Here is a 19,309-nt window from a genome sequence, read left to right as displayed (position 1 = left end):
TTGGATCGTCATCATCGAATTTATTTATTTATTTATTTTATTTATTTTTTTAGTTTCATTTGACATTTGACATTAGAGAGAGAGTGAATCCAGCTGTTGATTGATATTTTACGAATTCATATGAAATGTCGTGTGTTTGTTGCTGTTGTTAATCACCGCGTTATTTTCGTCGATACATGAGAAAAGAAAAGCAAGCATACATTATACTTGTAAACGAAAAGGGGAGGAAAAAAAAGGGAAAGTTTGTGATGATGATGATGAAAGCGTAATTCTGGATGTCGGGAAATAAACGTGGCAACGCCAAGGTCTTACTTTCGCCTCACCGTCCAAGCCTAAAGTAAACAGAAAAGATGGCTCTATGTTAGTCTGCTCAGTGTTACTCCACCCCCGCTTTGTGTGTGTTGAGTTGTGTCGAAACGGTGTTCGTTCTAGGCGTTGGAAGGAAAATAATAACACTTCGACTATTCAGAGAGGTAATTCAGAGAACTAACTATTCGGCAACTATTTGTTTCTGACGGCTCGTCTTCATTTCTTGTGATTAAACGAGACGTTGGGTGAGTATTATATATATACACATGAAATCGTCGGGAGAACTATGGGAACGGCGTAGCTAGGTTATTCACCTTGACGTTTGTTTTCTCTCACCCAAGCCCATTATGCAATTTGCTTTTGCAGCCTCTTATCAGTTGAGATTGCTTCTATTACGGAATGCACACCTCCCAATCTCTCTGGCCTTTATCTGTTGGGTCGTTTATTTGACTTTGACAGCCTAGTGGCAAATTCTTCTTGATACGAGGTCTGTGTTTATCTCTAAAATCTTTACACTCGTGTAACAAAAGATTACAGATTTGAAGCTCTTGCTTTCTCTGCAGGAATCCGGCTACCCAGCAATCCTCGATGGGCAGACCCTGTACATGGATCCTCAATAGTTTCCAATAGATAATAATCAATGCGCTTTGAAACATTGAACAGGTCCTTTCTCATGAACTGTGTGGAGAGGCATTGGCCATTTTCATATTTGATGACGAGTCCCCATCTCTTGTACGTGTGCCACAGCCAGTGACCCTGTTGGTTGCTTTTTGGATGAGCTCGCTTTGATTTCCCATTGTAGTCTTGTTGCCATGGGTACGACAACCACCACAAACAGCATCCTGCTGATAAAAACTTTATGGGGGCCAGAGATTTTTGGTGGAATGGGTGGGTTTTTCCAATAACAAGATTGACTGGTCCCGACCATTGTGAACGCGAGTTGTTTCACCCGGAATTCGACCACCGTATATCGGAAGAAAAATGCCCGTTGTGTTTGCCATGGCACGATTCTTCGTTGACGTGGCGATGGGAGAAGTTGAGTGCCAAGGTTATTCGCCGGATGATACCAGATGATCATTTATGGAGATGACTCAACACGCTTGGGTAGCGACCGCGCCTGCGTCTCAACTACCGGGTCTCAGTGCATATTGCGTGCGGTCAAAAGAAGTGGCAAGTTTTGCACAGTTCGTCGTCAAATGTTCAAAGGCTTTTTATCCGTCTGTCGTCTCTTTTCCCTCGCGAGCTTCTCTCCCGGCCAAAGAAAAGACGAGCACACACACAATATCGACGGCGACTGTGCGGATTCCTTGGTCCAGTTCTCCTCTCGTCTTCGCTCCCTCCTCCAGTAGTGGTAGCCAAGCCGCCCGACACGGTCGCATACCGAAACCCGTGCCCCGTCTCGTGTGTTCCAGTCCTATTCCTGCGTGGATTAGACATTGTGTGCCGGATGTGTTGCGATCCCGCTCGCCCCTATTTTTTCCGATATAGGATTTGATCATTTCGAAAATATCTCGCGCTCCAGTTGTGCAAGTGTGTGACACACGCTTCGTTCCAAGGTTCGTAGTACAGCAGTACAGTAGCCAGGATCGGCTTTGATTCAATGCTGGCTACAGCAGCAGCAGCATCCGTCCGTTCCTTATTTATCCGTTTTCTTATTTTTTTTTGTTTGTTGCTCTTATTGGGTCTGTGGCGTCGAGTAATTTGATTAGAACCCAAGCAATCAAGCCGCATCGTTCTCCCAATTTCGTTTGTGTCTCACTTCATTGCTTTCTTGGCCAACTTTTGAATGAAAAGAACTCAAACAAAAAACAAAAAGGATGAATGAGAATCAAATGAAGAGGGAGAGCGTGCTTAATCGTGATATAGCGAATGTGTCCAGTTTCTATCTGTCGTCAACGCCGGCCCCCGGCCAGCTAACAAATGATCACCAGTAGTTTTGGAGACGGTTCAAGTCTCTCTTCACCTCAACACTACGACCACACACCATCATCAAAAAGAAACAAAAGGAGGGAGGAAAAAAACCAGGATTTCATGAGACTTTCCCTTTTTAGTATTTTGGTGGGGTGGTGGATGTGTGTGTGTTCTTTTGACCGCCACCCATATTTCACAGCTCCCCGCACAAGGGGGGTGGGGGAGAAAAAACAGCCTCATTTCTTGTGGTGGGTTATCATACGGATTCCGAGTAAGTTGCCCAAATGGTGGGGAGAATAGAGAGAGACGGCCAAGAAACAGATGAAGGATTCACGCCACGTTGGTCATTTATGACCTAACCCCCCTAGCCCTGCGTGCAGCCTTTTATTATGATTCGCTTTCCCCTTTTGAGCAAAAGAAGGGGTGTTTATTCTTCTAGCTGCCGGCCTCATAGATGGAAGGTGGGAGAAGATGCTGGGCCCAATCGATAACCAATTCGTGAGCAGCGGACTAGACTAGAGGTGGTCAGCGAGTTGGCAGGGGGAGAAAAAAAAGAGGAGGCAAACAAGAGGGAGACAGCAGGAAAGTTGACAAATGGTTTGTTATCCGAAATCGATGGGTTTGATGTACGCCGGCCGATAAGACTGCTGCTGCTGCTGTCTACACTTTATATATTTTTCCTTTTTTTTGTCCGCTTCTTCTTTCCCTTTCATGGGATGATGATGACGGCTGGGAACGGCTCCCTCAAGCATATACTGCGACTGTTATTTTGTTTTCTCGCTGATATCATTTCCTAACTCTTTATTGATCGTATCCTTTTTTCCTTGATGTTGCACGACGATTGACATCCTGTCCTCATCATTTCTCTTTTCTTATTTTCTATTTATTATTTATTTTATTTTATTTGGGTTCCATTTTGAAACAGGAATCGGATTGAAGACGAGGACCACGATGACCGGCGGTAGAGTAGCCCCAATCAGCAACGCCGATCACAAATACTGAAGAAATCATCCCCGCTACACCAAAGAGCCAATAGTCGAGAGCCAAGAGAATCTTGGCACGATCGAGGAAGAACTTAAACTCCGGGGGGCAGGAAAGGAAGGAAAACTACTTGAAATTGGTGGGAAAACAAACGACCAGCTTCAATGCACCATGTGGACGTACCCAAAGAGCAACCAGACCACGAGAGGTAGTATATACTTCTTCGCAGCCCTTTTTTTTCTAAAAAGAGAGAGAGATATTTCACTGCTTATACTAACCACCCTCCTCCTCCTCCTACTCAAGAATTTCGTTCGTTTTGGGGGGTTATTGTTGTTTTCGGAGCGTTTTCTTAAAAAAAAACTATTCTCCGTCTGTGTGTTTTTTTTTTTTTATATTTTATATATTTCGGGTGGGGTCTCTCTCCCCCGTCTGTTGTGCAAATCGTGCGCGGACAAAACGTTGAAAGCCTTCGGTTCCACTGGTGCCGCAGTTGTCGGCGGTCCTCTTTTGTTGGCACCATATCAATCCTTTCTCATTTCCGTCTGGCTCCCTCCTTTTTTCTCTCTCTCTCTCTGCTCGGCTCTGCTCTCTTTTCTTTATATTTATATACATACGTACAATGCTCACAGCGCAATGCCCATTCTTTCTGGGCCAGCTGGCTCGGTCTCGCCACAGACGCCCTGTTTGTTGTTGTTGTTGTTGGGCTTTTAGCGTCGGCTCCTTCAGAGTTTGGTGGCCCCTTTTTCCTCAGACTCTCCGTCGTCTTTTGACGATGAGGAATCCTTTTGTGCGGATGCCTACAAGTCCAGCGATTCCTCCACGACACTAGGCGGACAAGACAAAGTCGGAATTGTTGATCTGCACACCTCATGTGTGTGTGTGTGTGTGTGTGAGCGCGCTGCCCGGGCGGGTGTTGGCGACTGTGTGTGTGTGTCTATCTCTGGTGCTCGCTGAGCCGATACTGCCCGACTTAATCGGTTGACTCTCTCGCTCGTGTGTCCATGACAACCAGTTGATAAGGAGCTAAGGCAGACTAGGTCGGATGGGAGAAGCTATCAGAGATCAGTTTCCTTCTCCCTCGTGTGTGTGTGGGAGAGAGCCAGAGCTGAGTTTCTGTGTCTGTGTGTGCGCGCAAGTAGTAGTTTATATATGTGCTTCGTCTTTTTTTTTTATCTTTCTTCCGTTCGTTTGCTCCTTTTCCATCTTGGCGTTGAGAAATATAAAAAAACCTCGTCTCGCATCACCGGAACGGACTCAGTCAAGTGGAATCGAGAACACGGACGCTAAAGCGAGCGGCGATATCGAATCAACGTGTTTCGCTATTCATCCGCTTTTCTTCTCTCCGTCGCCATTGGTCGATTCTTCTTTTTTTTTTCCTTCTTCTTTTCTTCAACGAGACTCTCGTCGATTCAACAGTTTGGCTCTCCACAGAACCCAGAACCCAACCCGCCCACCCGAAACTCGTCGACAACTTACGGGTTTTTTTTTTTTATTTAGTTGAGTGCAGGGCAGGGATTAAATTGGAGGAGGGACAACTTTGAACGAAGGGCCGGACACCAGTTTGTAGTCCCAAAGTCAACTGGGGCAACTCTGGTGGGAACAAAGAACAACTTGCGCCTTTTTTCTTTTTCTTTTTTATCGTCGCAAACTCGCAAATACTGCTTTACACCGATTTAGCCCGTCGACCGTTTTTTTCTCTCGGTCAAATAAAAAAAGAGAAAAGCCGGGCCAAATAGACTCTCCCGTCTCTGGATGGACGGACAAGAGAGCCAGAGATCGGCTCCGGTTGGCGGAATCTTCTAAGTTACGGGAGCAGCCTCATTTCCTCCCGCCCATCGATTTCCTATCTTATGAATACATACGGAAAAAGTGAGGGAGCAGCAGGAGTAGCAGGAGTAGTAGCAGCCGACTGGTTTGCAGCACGAGAAGAAACGGAAAAGTTGGGTGATTGGACTAGGAGCGGAACTGGAGGCGATCGAGATGAGCCGGCTGGAACATAATTGGCAGAGTGAGAACAGTGGGGCGTCGGATGGGAGACGAGACTCGAGCGAGTCTGAGCGCTTGGAACAAGTGGCCCGGTCGTTATCACCATCTAGCCCTTTACTCCGCTCAGCCGCCAGTGAGGGCGACAATGATGGATCGGAACGGGTCAGGAGCCGACGGAGTAGAAATAGCTGGACAACTGTTCAAGCTCGAAGAGCCGTTGACAACCACCAGAGGTTACGGTCGGTGCCGGATGTTCACCAAAGTTCCGGCCGCCCCTGGACCCACCAACCCGGCGGACAAGACGAGTCGCCCAGTTCTCTATTACCCGGGGCATCCTCCGCATATCAGAGCAGAGAGCAGCAGCCATGGGAGCAACACCAGCAGCGACGGTATCGATCACGCCAGTCCGTCCCCGCCTCTCTCTCTCTCTCTCTCCTCCATCCCTGGATATGCTCTCCTCCCTCCTTCGTCTCTTACACTCTTGGTAGACGGTTGTGTGTGTGTGTGTGTGTGTGTGTGTGGGGCGAGAGATGTACCGTCATCCTTCGACATTTCCAGCGGAGCCGAGGCAATTCCGGACTCACTTGACAGTTGATAAAGCGCACACAGGCCCGTTTCGGTCAGGCCGTTCCTTCTTCGCGTTTTCACAATCTCAGGCTCCGGTTTTCTATCCATTTGTGTAGGATAGAGCTGGGCCCGCCTTGCACCTTTTTTTTTCTTTTTTTTTCCCTCTTTGTCTTTTTCCTCAATTGAGTAATGCGGTTGCTGGTATTTTGCCCCTTTTTGTTTTTTGTTTTTTTTCCCTCCCTTTGGAAAATGGCGCAAGGATTACTGGTTGGTTGCACGCTCCTGTTATTATGATAGGGGAACGAGACATGCATCTTCCAGCTCGGAATACGATCAGTGTGCGGGGGAGACCAAAAAATATAAGATAATAGAAACATCTGAAATATCAATAATGCATAGTGGAGAAAACCACCTTCCGGTCCCGGAATGCTCTGAGGACATGAGATGGAATAATGTCTTATGGTGGTGGGAGGGAGAGATGGGCGTGGGTCTAGTAGCCCTTGACACACCAAGTTGTTGTTTTTTTAAAGATCCAAAGGTCAGACAAAAGGTGAAAATACTGCCATGTTGAATTGATTTGGTCCGACTCACGTCCGCCCCGTTGCGCAACTTCTCCCCCCAAGAGGGAATTCGTAGTACACCAATTCCTCGTCCGTTAGTGTGTTTTGTTTTTTTTCCTTTCTTCTGCTTTATTTTATTTTATCATCAAATCAAATAAAATCTATATGTATTTGATTTCCGTGGGATCCGACACGCCCAGAGTTGACGAGGTCAATCGATGAAGAGACTTAACGTTGGTTCACATTGTTGCCGTTTGTTCACTCTTGTCACTCTTCTCTTTGCGTGTCGTGTTGTGTTCCGTCGACTGTTGTGTTGCAGCCTGAACAAGCCGATCGATGCTGCTGCCATGGATCATAACGCCACACAACTGACACCCTCTGCCGAAGCAGCCGACACTGGAACCACAGTCGGCGGTCAAACGGATCAACCCAAGACGCCAATTCGTCGCGATTTAGGCAAACTAAATTCAACTTTTTTTCACCTTTTTTTTGTCGTTCCCCCTTTGGCACTTTTTCCTATTGTCATCCATTGACATTTGACAATTCCGCCGATCGTATCGTCCAACAAATTTTCTCAAAATCTCAACACAAAAAAAACCCAAACAGGTTCCAGGTCGCGGAGCGCAGAGGCGATGGGCACGCCGTCGTTGGACGGTAGCCAAGGTAAAGGTCGGCGTATCCTTCCGTCCTTGCGACGCATTTCCACGACGCCGTTAAAGCCCAGAAGGCGGTCTTCGTCGTCGTCGTCCGAATCGTCCTGCCCGTCGCCGCCGCCGGCTCCCAAACAACCGGCCAGGCCGAGCCCGTTGAGAAGCGCGGCGGTGGCCGCAGCGCGCAAAACCCGGCGATTTTTCGGCGCCAAATCAAATGACATTTTGCCTGGTATTTTTTCTTTCTTTCTCGCCATTCGCACGGATCTGGATGTTGTTGCTGTTGTTGTTGTTCTTTTCCACTTCTTCGTCGTCGTCTTGTCTGTCGTTTATTAGTTGAGAGAGCTGGACATTATCTCAGATTGAGAGCCGCATGCGATTTGTCCAAAGTTGACGTGTAGAACGTAGTGGAATGGATAAGTGGACGCGGATAGTCTTGAAAAAAATCCGTTCCAATCAATCTGAATGTTGTTGGCAAAGAGCTAAGTGTGTCCTTCCAAGTGTCAACTTGTTGATACCTTTCATATCCCTTCGCCTCCCTCCCACCTCCCACCCCCTTTCCAATATAGGCTGTTGTTGGATGAGCCGCACGTTTCTCCTAATTAGTTTCCGGCTCCATCAGGCGAGTCGACATCATCGAGTGTATTAAAGACTATTCCAAAGGGAAGACGCGTAACTTGATTCTTTGAGTTCTACAGCAGCCGTTACGTCTCCTCTGGTCGGATGAGATCTAATCGATGAGAAGCTCTCCAGTCTCTCCTTCTCTCTCTCTCTCTCCTTTTCTCCTTTCTCTCACTCACTTTCTCATATCCTTCTCTATTCTACTTTCATCCCACTAGCGTAATGATCCCTTCTGATAAATGATACCGTCTTCTCGGCAACCGGGAGAAGACTATTTTCCTTGTAATGATGTCATCAGTCATTCCCGGGGTCTTGATTCGTGCCCGGATCGCCGGACGGCGACGGCGGATGAAAATCGCCCCGAAAATCTTTTGCGTCACAGTCTCTACGGAATTTGATTATTATTTATTAATATTATTAATAATATTCCCCTCTCTCTCTCTCTCTCTCTCTCTCTCTCTCTCTCTCTCTTCTCTCTCTCTCGCTTGTGTTCTCCTCCGTTTCCATTACCGAAAGCATCCGGCTTGCCGCCTTTGGCTCCGTGTCGTATTGATCCGTCGCCGATTGTAATAGCCCCGGCAGAGCATGGAATGGCGGAGGGGTGGCTTGCACACAAGGGAATGTAACAGGCGGAAAAGAAAAAAGAAATAAAAAAAGAAAGAAGAAGAAGAAGAGAGTGTGTACATAACATTTAAATAATGGAGGGGGCAAAAAAGAATAAGAAGAGAGGAAACGAAATTGGCATGACACTAGTAGCTCAACAGTGTGTTTTTGGTGTGTTGTTCCTTGATCTGCGTGCGTCCTGCGACCGGTGGTCGGAGGGTTTATAGCTGTTTGGTAATCGTGTTTGTTATCGTCGTTTGTATTTTTTTTATCTTGTTGCTTCGTGATTACTATTTCTCTGTCGTTTACTTTGTCGGCTGTGATGCGAACGGGAACTTGTGTTAAATATTTAAAAAACTAATTTTGTCCTTTTTTTTCTCTCTTGTTTGATTGAACAGAAAACGAGCGAAGGATACGGGCCAACGACGCTGCATACAACCTGCAGTTTAATTATTCAGTAAGTTTCGACAGGCTGATGGTAATAAAAACCGCGCATCATTTTCCTTTTCGCTTTGAAACTGTCGAAAACGTCGTTTATTTTCCCCTAAATTCAATCGTCCCCTTTCGGTCGCGGTCGTGTCATTGCTGAGAAAAGCGGATGCGGAATGGGTTGGTTCCGTCCGCATCGTTTGAAAATGAAAAGCGATTTCCGCGCTCCCTAATCCTTTCCTGCGGTGACAGGCGTCACATCTTCCACAGTGTCTGAGCGTCGTCTTTTGAGAATCGAATTTTTCTTTTTTTATTGGCGCCAAGTAATAATAATCCGTCGTTTGGCTTTTTAGAATAATTATATTCAGACCTCCAAGTATACGCTGCTGTCGTTTGTGCCGGTGAACTTGATCGAGCAGTTCCAGCGGCTAGCGAATTTTTATTTCCTGTGCCTTCTGGTTCTACAATTTATTCCCTTCATTTCGTCGTTGACACCCGTCACCACTGCCGTGCCTCTTATTGGTGTCCTGCTCCTTACGGCCATCAAAGATGCGTATGATGACTTTGTAAGTATTTTCATCTCCTGGTTACCGATCCCGGTTGATTTTTCTCAAAATTAATTTTGGTTTTTTCCTTTTTTTTTCGCCTGTTTTTAGCAACGACATCGAAGTGACTCTCAAGTCAATAATAGGAAGTCGCACGTCCTGCGCAATGGCAAGTCGGTGGAAGAGCGCTGGCACAAAGTCCAGGTGGGTGACATCATCCGGATGGAGAATGACCAGTTTATTGCCGCCGATCTTCTGCTTTTGACCACGTCCGAGCCCAACGGTCTCTGCTATATTGAAACGGCTGAGTTGGACGGGTAAGCGCGGCCCAATCTTGTAAATGTCCACGCTCTCCTCTAATCATGTCATGCTATCATTACATGTTGTGCGCAGGGAGACCAATTTGAAATGCCGCCAGTGCCTCATGGAGACAGCCGAGATGGGCCAGAATGAGGCCAGAATAGGAAGCTTCAACGGGGAGATCATCTGCGAGCCGCCCAATAACCATTTGAACAAATTCGATGGCCGGTTAACGTGGAACGGCAAGCAATATTCCTTGGACAACGAAAAGATCCTGCTGCGAGGATGCGTCCTACGTAACACTCAGTGGTGCTACGGCGTCGTCATCTTCGCCGGACGGGACACTAAGCTCATGCAGAATTCCGGCAAGACGAAGTTCAAACGGACTTCGATTGATCGTCTCCTTAATTTCATCATCCTGGGGGTAAAATCGAATTTTTTACGTTGATTGTGGCCGGCCACCATATGTACTGTCCGGCAATTAACTTTCTTTTTCTTTTTTTAGATTGTTTTTTTCTTACTTTCCATGTGCTTGTTTTGCACAATTGCATGCGGAGTGTGGGAGACGGTGACGGGCCAGTACTTCCGCTCCTACTTGCCGTGGGATCCGTTGATTCCGGCCGAGCCACCGGCTGCCGGATCCACCGTCATCGCCTTGTTGATCTTCTTCTCGTACGCCATCGTTCTCAACACGGTGGTGCCCATCTCGCTTTACGTCAGCGTGGAAGTCATCCGGCTGGCCCAGTCCTTTCTCATCAACTGGGACCAGCAAATGTACTACGAAAAGTCGCAGACGCCGGCCAAGGCTCGCACCACGACACTCAACGAGGAGCTCGGCCAGATCGAGTACATCTTCTCCGACAAAACGGGAACTTTGACGCAGAACATTATGTCCTTCAACAAGTGTTCAATTGGCGGAACTTGCTACGGCGACGTCTACGACTCGTCAAACGGAGAAGTCATTGATCCCAATGAGGTATCGTATACATCCCGAGAATTTTGGCCCGTCCAATTTCATACATCATATTTGACTCTTTTTTCCTCACTCCAGAATACCAAGCCGGTGGATTTTTCGTTCAATCCGCTTCACGAACAAGCCTTTAAGTTCTACGACCAGACCCTGATAGACTCGAATCGCGAGGATCCTACTTGCCATGAATTCTTTCGCCTATTGGCGCTCTGCCACACCGTCATGCCTGACGAGAAGAATGGTATTTTAACCTCTATTCTTTAGTGGAATGTCATAAAGATTTTTTTTGCTTCACACAAACATTTTTATTTTTTCTGCGTTCCAGGTAAATTAGAATACCAAGCGCAGTCGCCGGATGAAGGGGCTCTGGTTTCGGCCGCCCGAAATTTTGGATTCGTTTTCAAGGCTCGTACTCCGGATTCCATCACGATTGAGGTTGGTTCATCGGCAACGCTCGTATACATTCTTATTCAACCGGAATTCTTCTTACTAATAATCTACTTCGGATGCATTAGGTGATGGGGAAAACGGAAGTTTACGAGTTGTTGTGCATCCTCGACTTCAACAACGTCCGCAAACGGATGTCGGTCATTCTGCGTGGTCCCAACGGCAAGATCCGCCTTTACTGCAAAGGGGCCGACTCGATCGTTTACGATCATCTTCAATCGGGAAACGACGACATGAAGAACAAGACACAAGAGCATCTAAACGTGAGCGACTCCTTTATTTATTGCGATCATATCTAAAATTCCGACATGTTTTGTGCAGAAATTTGCCGGCGAAGGATTGCGGACCTTGTGTTTGGCCATCCGCGACGTTGATGAAGCTTATTTTGAGGACTGGAAAGAACGTCATCACGAGGCTTCCGTCACGATCAAGTCACGCGAAGAACGCCTTGACAAACTCTATGAAGAAATAGAACAAAACCTTACGCTTCTGGGTGCAACGGCCATCGAAGACAAACTTCAAGACGGAGTAAGTTGATATTAGTGAAGAATTTCAAATAGAATCATTTACTAAAAAAAATGGTGGGATTTATTTGTTACAGGTGCCACAAACGATAGCCAATTTGGCTATTGCCGGAATCAAGATCTGGGTATTGACTGGCGATAAACAAGGTGAGTTAACCGATTAACCCGTGAGATTTCCCCAAGTTTCGTTGTCTTAGTAAACCATTTTTTTGTTTCTAGAAACGGCCATCAACATTGGTTATTCATGCCAACTGTTGACAGACGACATGGTCGACATCTTTATTGTCGACGGTCAGAATGTCGAAGATGTGGAGCTCCAGTTAGTCAAATGCCGAGAGTCCCTGCGCGGTTACGCCCGTACTCAGCTCCAAACGCCAGTCAGTGGCATTAGGTAATCGTAACATATGTCAGCCGTTATTTTCCCAGGGCTGCGGTTTTACTTATTAAAGAATTGTTGAATCATTTAGCGATCGTGGCTATTCCTCCCACATTGCTGGGGAAATGGAGGACATGCCGTGTGGGCCGGGATTGAGCGGTATTGACGAAGACTGCAACACGGGTTACGCCTTAGTCATCAACGGCCACTCGCTGGTCTACGCCCTGCAGACCAAGTTGGAGAAGCTTTTTCTCGACGTCGGCACCCAATGTAAGTCTGGTTGTCGGCAAATTTCCCTTGGCAACCGCTAACAACAACACATTCTCTTATTCCTTCAGGCAAAGCGGTGATTTGCTGCCGGGTCACTCCCCTCCAAAAGGCCATGGTGGTCGACTTGGTGAAAAAGTACAAACAGGCCGTCACGCTCTCTATTGGCGATGGAGCCAACGACGTTTCTATGATCAAAACGGCTCACATCGGCGTCGGTATCAGCGGCCAGGAAGGAATGCAGGTACGCATCACATCTCATCATTTGATTTTTTTTAAATTTTCTTTAATTGTAATCGCTCTCTTTTTTAATTTATTCAGGCCGTCTTGGCATCGGATTACAGCATCGCCCAATTCCGTTACCTCGAGCGATTGCTGCTCGTGCACGGACGTTGGTCCTATCTCCGGATGGCCAAGTTTTTGCGCTACTTCTTCTACAAGAATTTCGCCTTCACCCTATGCCATTTTTGGTTCGCCTTCTTTTGCGGATTCTCCGCCCAGGTATGTGGCAACACTTTTGCGCTCATCCCGAACAGAAAAAATTTTATTGAATCGTAACAGAAGATGGGCGTGCCGATGACAGCATAACTAGCATAACAGGTCACAGGGTCGATTGATGTTAGAATGTTGAAGAGATTACTTTGTCGACCATTAATCATCTTTTAATAATAAGCGAAAGTAGAGCGGAACAAGTTGCACAATCAATGTGCAATCTGTTGCGTACAAGTTTTTCCTAGTTTGACTTCCCCCTCTCGTAGATTCAACAGGATCCAACTTCTCCGGTCAACTTGTTCAGGAATGCTTTTGACAAAACAAGTTGGCGAATCTATTGTGTGTGTGTGTTGATTGAATTTTGATTCTTCTCTTTTCAAAATACGGTAATTTTTTCAGCTTGGTGGGGGGGGAAAGAAACTTTTATTTTTGCATAATGCCATGAATACTCACAGCACGTTAGACTTGCACCCTGGAATGGAAAAACTATTTATCTCATTGACAATTTGACCGTGCGATATATACGATGGATGACACGTTTAGACGGTGTTCGACCCGTTCTTTATCATATCGTACAACGTGGTCTACACATCGCTGCCCGTCGTTGTGCTGGGCACTCTAGAACAAGACATCTGTGACACGCTGTCCACACGCTACCCGAGACTCTACTGGCCCGGATTGGGCCACCGTTTCTTCAATCCGCTAAGCTTTGCCTCTGCTGCCTTGCACGGTGTCGCTACCTCGGTTTTAGTTTGCTTTGTACCAATAGGTACGTAACGGTGTCTATCTAACAGAAGAAAGAGATCCGGATAGCAAAAATCCACTGGTTTCAGTTTGGTCTATGTGTGTGTACACATCAAGCACTTTGACCTCCCACTGCCTCCTCTAATCCGCCCGCAACGCTTACTTTTTCAGTCGATTCCTTTTTTTTCTCTGGCGAACGACCCTTGGTTTTCATCCGGCTGGCATGTGATTTATGAACGGCAACCGTAACGGAGGCTAGCTGGATGACAGTAATAGATTGACCACCATCACATGCCCTTCCCTAATACCACAGGGCAGAGAGAAATGAATCATTCCGGATTATTTTGATTTTACTTTTTTGTTAAGCATGTTTTTCTCCCGTCCACTTGATTTATTTTTTATTTTTGCCTTTAAATTTTTCCTCCTCCTTCCGCTCTCAACTCGTTCCTAGTGACCTTCTCTGCTTTGAACCCGATGACAGGAGCCGAGAGAGAGCTATTGTCTAGCCTGGTAGTAGTATTTGGACCTATATAAGTAGTAATGCTAACAAATGGCCACGCCCTTCTTCTTGTTACGACGATCAGCGAAATGTTGCCATCACCGAAAATCTCGTTGACCCTTTTGCCCCCATTTAATAATGTTCTACTTTTACTCTTTGTATCGATTGTTGTTTGGGGGTCCTGGCTCGATGGCGAATAGACCGTCTTTGACCCGATGTTCATATCGGTCTACAACTTATTCTACACGTCGTTGCCCGTCCTAGCGTTGGGTATATTCGACCAAGACGTCAATGACGTCAACAGCCTCAAGTACCCTAAGCTCTTCACGCCCGGCCATCTGAACTTGCTGTTCAATAAGGGGGAGTTCTTCAAGAGCGCCATGCACGGATGCATCACGTCGTGTGTCCTCTTCTTCATTCCCTACGGTGCGTCCCCATTTTTTTTTGCCCATTGCCCGTCTACACCCAACACCCACCGACCACCCACTCAGCCAAAGAACTCTTTATGCCCGATCCGCTTCATCAAAAAATTGATTGAGCAGGGACACGTTTTTTTCTCCCATTCTTTTTATATCTAGCAGATATCCTCTTTAGATATCGAATTCCTTCCCAGTTACCTTATCGCTCCATTTCTTCTGCTTCCATCCATCCATCCATTCTCTCTCTTTACTCTCTTCTCTCTCTCTCACTTTCGAGCACATTCAAAAGTCTTGTTCTTTGATTTCACATTTCTTTCCAGTCGAATGACATTCCTTTTGTTTCTTACCTGATTTGCAATCCTGTTTTGATATCGGCAGGTGCCTACTTTTATGGCGCCTCTCAACAAGGGCACACCACGTCCGACCATCAGCTGATTGGCAGCGTCGTGGCCACGATCCTAGTCGTTGTTGTCACCGTGCAAATTGCGCTGGACACGGCCTACTGGACCGTCTTCAACCACATCACCATCTGGGGCTCCTTGGTTTGGTACTTTGCCCTCCAGTATTTTTATAATTTCGTCATCGGTGGCTCCTACGTCGGATCCCTCACCAAGGTAACCAGGAATTATTCAATTTTCAATGTTTTTATTGTCGGAATTTTACACCTAACCACGAATTTACCCAAACTTGTCAGGCTATGGGCGAAGCGACTTTTTGGTTCACTCTCGTCTTATCCATCGTCATCTTAATGATTCCGGTGGTGGCGTGGAGATTCTACTTCGTTGATGTTCATCCGACGCTGTCGGACCGCGTTCGTCTCAAGCAAAGACTTTCCGCCATTCGGTACCTTTTTCTTTCTTTTTTCTTCTTTCGTACAAATTGATCATCTTCGTTCATTGATTTTTTTCCCTCTTATTCATTTCCAATAGGGCGCACAAATCCCAAGATTTCATGCGGACACCGTCGGCCCGGCGGAGTCGACGATCGCTTCGCTCCGGCTACGCTTTCGCTCACCAGGAGGGATTCGGAAAACTCATCACTTCGGGCAAGATTATGCGCAAGACGGGGTTGAATTTCGGCAGCAAGGCCAGCAGCAACAACGCGGCAAACAACAACAGCGGAAGCCTCCACAATGTGTCCTCTGGCGGGGGATTGGCCTCTACCAGCGATCAACCTGATGGTAAGTCCAGCCAAAAATTACGTGTCGACTTCCTTCGTTTTGTCCTTGTCAAAACTGGGTCCCAATTGAAAATTCTATTCCGATCGCCAAACCAATCTCCGATTTTATTTTGATTATTTGGTTCGCCAAATTGAAACGAATCGGTTCGAGTTGGTGGCGCCTCGGAAAAATTGTCAATTGGGGGGTTGTTACCCGCCGACTGCAGTGGTTTTTATCGAATGGATTCGCCGATCTTGTGTAGGTCCCGTTTCCGGAATCTCTTATCATCCGACGGGCGAGACTAATGGCAGCATGCAGCCGAGCACTCGGCAGTCTCAAAATGGTAGCGGCTTCCAGCAGCAGCGTCCACCAGTCGTCCCTGTCGTTGCCTACTCTCGAACGTCGAACAGCAACAGCCGGCAACGATTGCAGGATCCTTACGCCATCACCGTCGATCTGGAGTCGGGCGGAGATCCTGCTTTACCCAACACCATGTCGACGTAGTTACACAGTCGACAAAGAAGGACGGATGATCATGTCCATCTCGGACCAAATTCTTTCTGAACTTCGCGAGTCTGATAAATGAAAAGCAGAAAAGTGCAGTTGTTGTTGCTCCTCCGATCCCCCTCGGCCCCCGTGTATTTATTTCGTGATTCATTCACTTTCGGTTACAGACCCCACATCTACAACTTTTCCTACATATTTTCACGTTTTATTTTGCTTGGTTGTCCTACTTTCCCTCTCGAAAAAACAAAAAAGAATTCCTCTTCACCCGAAGGTTGTGCCGTTGCCGTTCACGCAACATTTGTACAGATTGAAAATCCAATTGGATCCAAAGAAAAACAAAACAAAAAAAAAAGAATAAGAAGAAGAAGAAAGGAATTTTTTAAAAACGTTTAAACAAAATGAACCAAGCAAATTAAAATGTCGAACGTGGCGTCACTTGGTGACCAGTTGTGTTTCTTTATTTTTTGGCCACATGCAGTGTGTGTGTGTGTATTATTGTCTCTATGTCGTACCCCAATTTCTTCAGATTTATTTTGGAGTTTTCCGTTGGGGGGAAATAACTTTGAAAAAAATGCGTACCTTAACGTTGATGCGAATTTGGTAAGTTTCTCTCCCTCCCTTGAAAAAAACAAGATTCCATAATCGCTGATTGATCGATTGCTACAAGATGTTGTGTAATTTAAAAATGATTATCGAGTTCGGCGTTTCGGGATGCGTGATGGGTGATCTATATATTTATTCGATTAACAATACGAAAAAAAAAACCGTCACTTTTTGATTTAGATGATTATGAACCCGCCATCGCTGGGATTCTTTTGCTTTCTGTTTGATTGATTTGATTGTTTGTTTTTTCTTCAACGCCATCATTCCTCTGCATAAGATATCTAAGATAGTGGTTGTGTTGAGTGAAGTGAGTGCATGAGTCGAGTATGCCTTGTAGCTTACGTGTGTTTAAACTGCCTTTTTTCTTTTGTTTAGTTCCTCATAGACCCCCTCCCCTTCATCTTTCATAAATATTTTCACGTTCATTCAAAACAACCAGTGCCCGAACCGTACGCTGCGCCTTTTTCACCACGTAACAAAATTTGAGTTATTTTTTAAGTATCATTTGGTTGGTTGGTCTTTTTTTGTCTTTTCTTTGTACTTTGTTCCACATCTCTTTTGGCACGTTTTTTTTTAAACAAAGATATTGAAACATTTGCGTGTCACTTTGATGTTCCTTTTCTTTGGGAGGTGGCTGACTTGATTTCAATTAAATTTCCTTTCGTGAAGGCTAATTTATATATGCCCCGTTCCTCTTTATTTTTCTTACAGAAATTTACTTCTCGCAAGCTTTCTCATCCAACGGCTGCGGAACGAAAAGAATTGAATTGAATTTAAAAAAAAAAGAATAAAGAAGGCAGTGTTTGTTTCCGCTTTCTCTGAAATTGATTTGTGTCCTCCTCCCACCTCGCCTCTAATTCGCCTGAAATTTTTGTTTGTTTATTTATAATTTTTTTTTTAAATTGTAGTTTAACTGGAACCACACTGGAGCCGGTTAAAGTTTTCGTTTGTTTTGTGTTTTTTCTTTTTCTTTTTGAGAGTGCTGTGCTAACAACCGTCAAATATTATATGCCTTTGAGTTTGTAATTTTATTCGATTTATATTTTTAAAATTCTTCAGTCTATTGCGCCTTTCGGTGATGGTTGATGAACGACGATAGGGCCCGACTCATTCAGATTCTCTAACCCCCCTTTTCCTAAAAAACAAAAAAAAATACCAAAATGAAAGACAAATATTTAATTCAAAAGTGAGGGACGATGGCGAGAGTAAAGAAAAAACAACCGCGAGGGAAGAAATGCGAATGTGGATGTTTGAATTCACCTCCATTTTCACGTTCCCTCTCCCGACGCATCTCTGTCCCCTTTATTTGTACATGGTCCTCAAACCTTCTCTTGTGTCAACCCTGTCACTGTAAATTCACTTCCCTCCCCCCTCGAACCTTCTGCTGGTGATGAAGTTCCTCCTCCGAAATCGTCGGATATAAACAAAACCGACGAGTGCGGTGTGAAAGCGAGACGATATGACGAAGAGGTTTTTCATCTTAAAATATAAGTACCAAGTGCCTGCCATGCCTGCTGATTTCTGTCTACCTTACCACCCCATACCCCTTCCTCTGAAAAAACTCGATTTGACTTGATCATCTTTTCGGTAAGAAAACACAACAAAACCAAAAAAAACGAAGAATTCAAGAAAACAAAAATAATAATCACCCCCCAAAAAAGAAACTGCACTATATACTAAATACAACTACATAATCCACTATAATTATATAATCCCCCCCGATTGTCCTCCTGCTTTTGTTTTTCAATCCTCTTCTGTTCTTCTACCGTATATATAACTATAACTGTATGATACGATATAGTATATATATATATATATACAGTTACCTAAAACGCGCCAGTGTAATGCATCTCTACTCTATATACACACTTGTCTTAACTTGTCACCGAAATGTCAACCATTTTTCTTTTTTTTTAAATATTGTTGATTGCTCATTATTCGTGAAACGCGATATGTCAACTGGTAGTGGTGTGTATCGAGTATAGTTGACCAGCGAGTAGTACTTTGAGATCGAATCACCAGTCTATATATCAGCATTTAATTAAGAATAAGAGCTCTCCAAGACTTGCAGCATCCGAATATAGCTCCTCGCCACAGTTCTTTTGGAACGACGAGTCAAAGAGAGTAGGAGGAGCCTGTGATCGATCAAAACACGTCACAGCGTCTTGGCCGTCTGGCAAACGTGACCAATTGACGACCAGGTGGGTTGAGCTGTTATTTTAGATTTGATTTCTTTTTCTTTCTTTCTTATTATGTGCTGGTGGTTGTGCCAGAAACAACTCCGCCCTCTTTTGGGTCTTCAATTAGCCAATTTTGCAGAGTGACAATGAGGCGTTCGAGCCCAGGGACCCATCCGGAGCTCTTCCGACCTGACGTGCACTCGCCCATTTGGCTCGCTCCCCTCAACCGCAACGATCCTGCAGTTTGAGCACGCTCCTCCTTTCAAGACGGGAAAAATAGGAAAAGATGAAGAGAAAAACTTTTTTAAAAAACATCACAGAGGGAATTTCTTTTTTTAAAACAATAAACTTTTAGGCTGACATTTTATAACATCAACCAACGCTCAACCCCCAATGAGAAACATCGACGTGAATTTCTGCCAGACAGTTACATAACATTTCCTGTTATTCGCTAACGAAAAAGAATGAAGTAGCAAATATCTCAAGTTAACTGAACTGGCAGACGATGTATATCAATACTTTTCTTGCGGGCGAGCGGAAATTGGACACAATCAATTAGCCGATGGGACAGAATCTATTGAATACACAAAGCCCCTCTCGCGTATATATCTAAACTTGTCTACACATTTATAGGGAATCTGAAACTTTTCCATCCCGGCG

General features: G+C 45.3%; 1 protein-coding gene across 10 annotated transcripts; it reads left to right on the top strand.

Annotated features, from left to right (window-relative positions):
* The first annotated feature begins 47 nt into the window (after window positions 1-47).
* LOC124190478 (probable phospholipid-transporting ATPase IM) lies at window positions 48-18,354 on the top strand. Of its 10 annotated transcripts, XM_046583139.1 has the most exons (24): window positions 501-796; window positions 873-999; window positions 3,146-3,409; window positions 6,634-6,770; window positions 6,921-7,196; window positions 8,587-8,645; window positions 8,971-9,183; window positions 9,274-9,479; window positions 9,556-9,886; window positions 9,968-10,438; window positions 10,514-10,673; window positions 10,758-10,867; window positions 10,948-11,142; window positions 11,201-11,407; window positions 11,481-11,550; window positions 11,623-11,794; window positions 11,871-12,049; window positions 12,118-12,290; window positions 12,368-12,547; window positions 13,982-14,207; window positions 14,579-14,814; window positions 14,895-15,043; window positions 15,130-15,380; window positions 15,622-18,354. In XM_046583139.1, the coding sequence occupies exons 3-24, from the start codon at window positions 3,366-3,368 to the stop codon at window positions 15,861-15,863; spliced, it is 4,287 nt and encodes a 1,428-aa protein (XP_046439095.1). In that variant the 5' UTR covers window positions 501-796; window positions 873-999; window positions 3,146-3,365; the 3' UTR covers window positions 15,864-18,354. The 10 variants fall into 10 exon arrangements, with proteins under 10 accessions (XP_046439093.1, XP_046439096.1, XP_046439097.1 ...); XM_046583137.1 differs by lacking the exons at window positions 501-796; window positions 873-999 and adding an exon at window positions 48-473; XM_046583138.1 differs by lacking the exons at window positions 501-796; window positions 873-999 and adding an exon at window positions 1,018-1,865.
* The last annotated feature ends 955 nt before the right edge of the window (window positions 18,355-19,309 follow it).

This window comes from Daphnia pulex, chromosome 3 (genome assembly GCF_021134715.1).
Source record: "Daphnia pulex isolate KAP4 chromosome 3, ASM2113471v1".
Classification (NCBI taxonomy): Eukaryota; Metazoa; Arthropoda; class Branchiopoda; order Diplostraca; family Daphniidae; genus Daphnia; species Daphnia pulex.
Note: the sequence above shows the minus strand (reverse complement) of the source record. Positions and strands in the feature narration are given on the sequence as shown.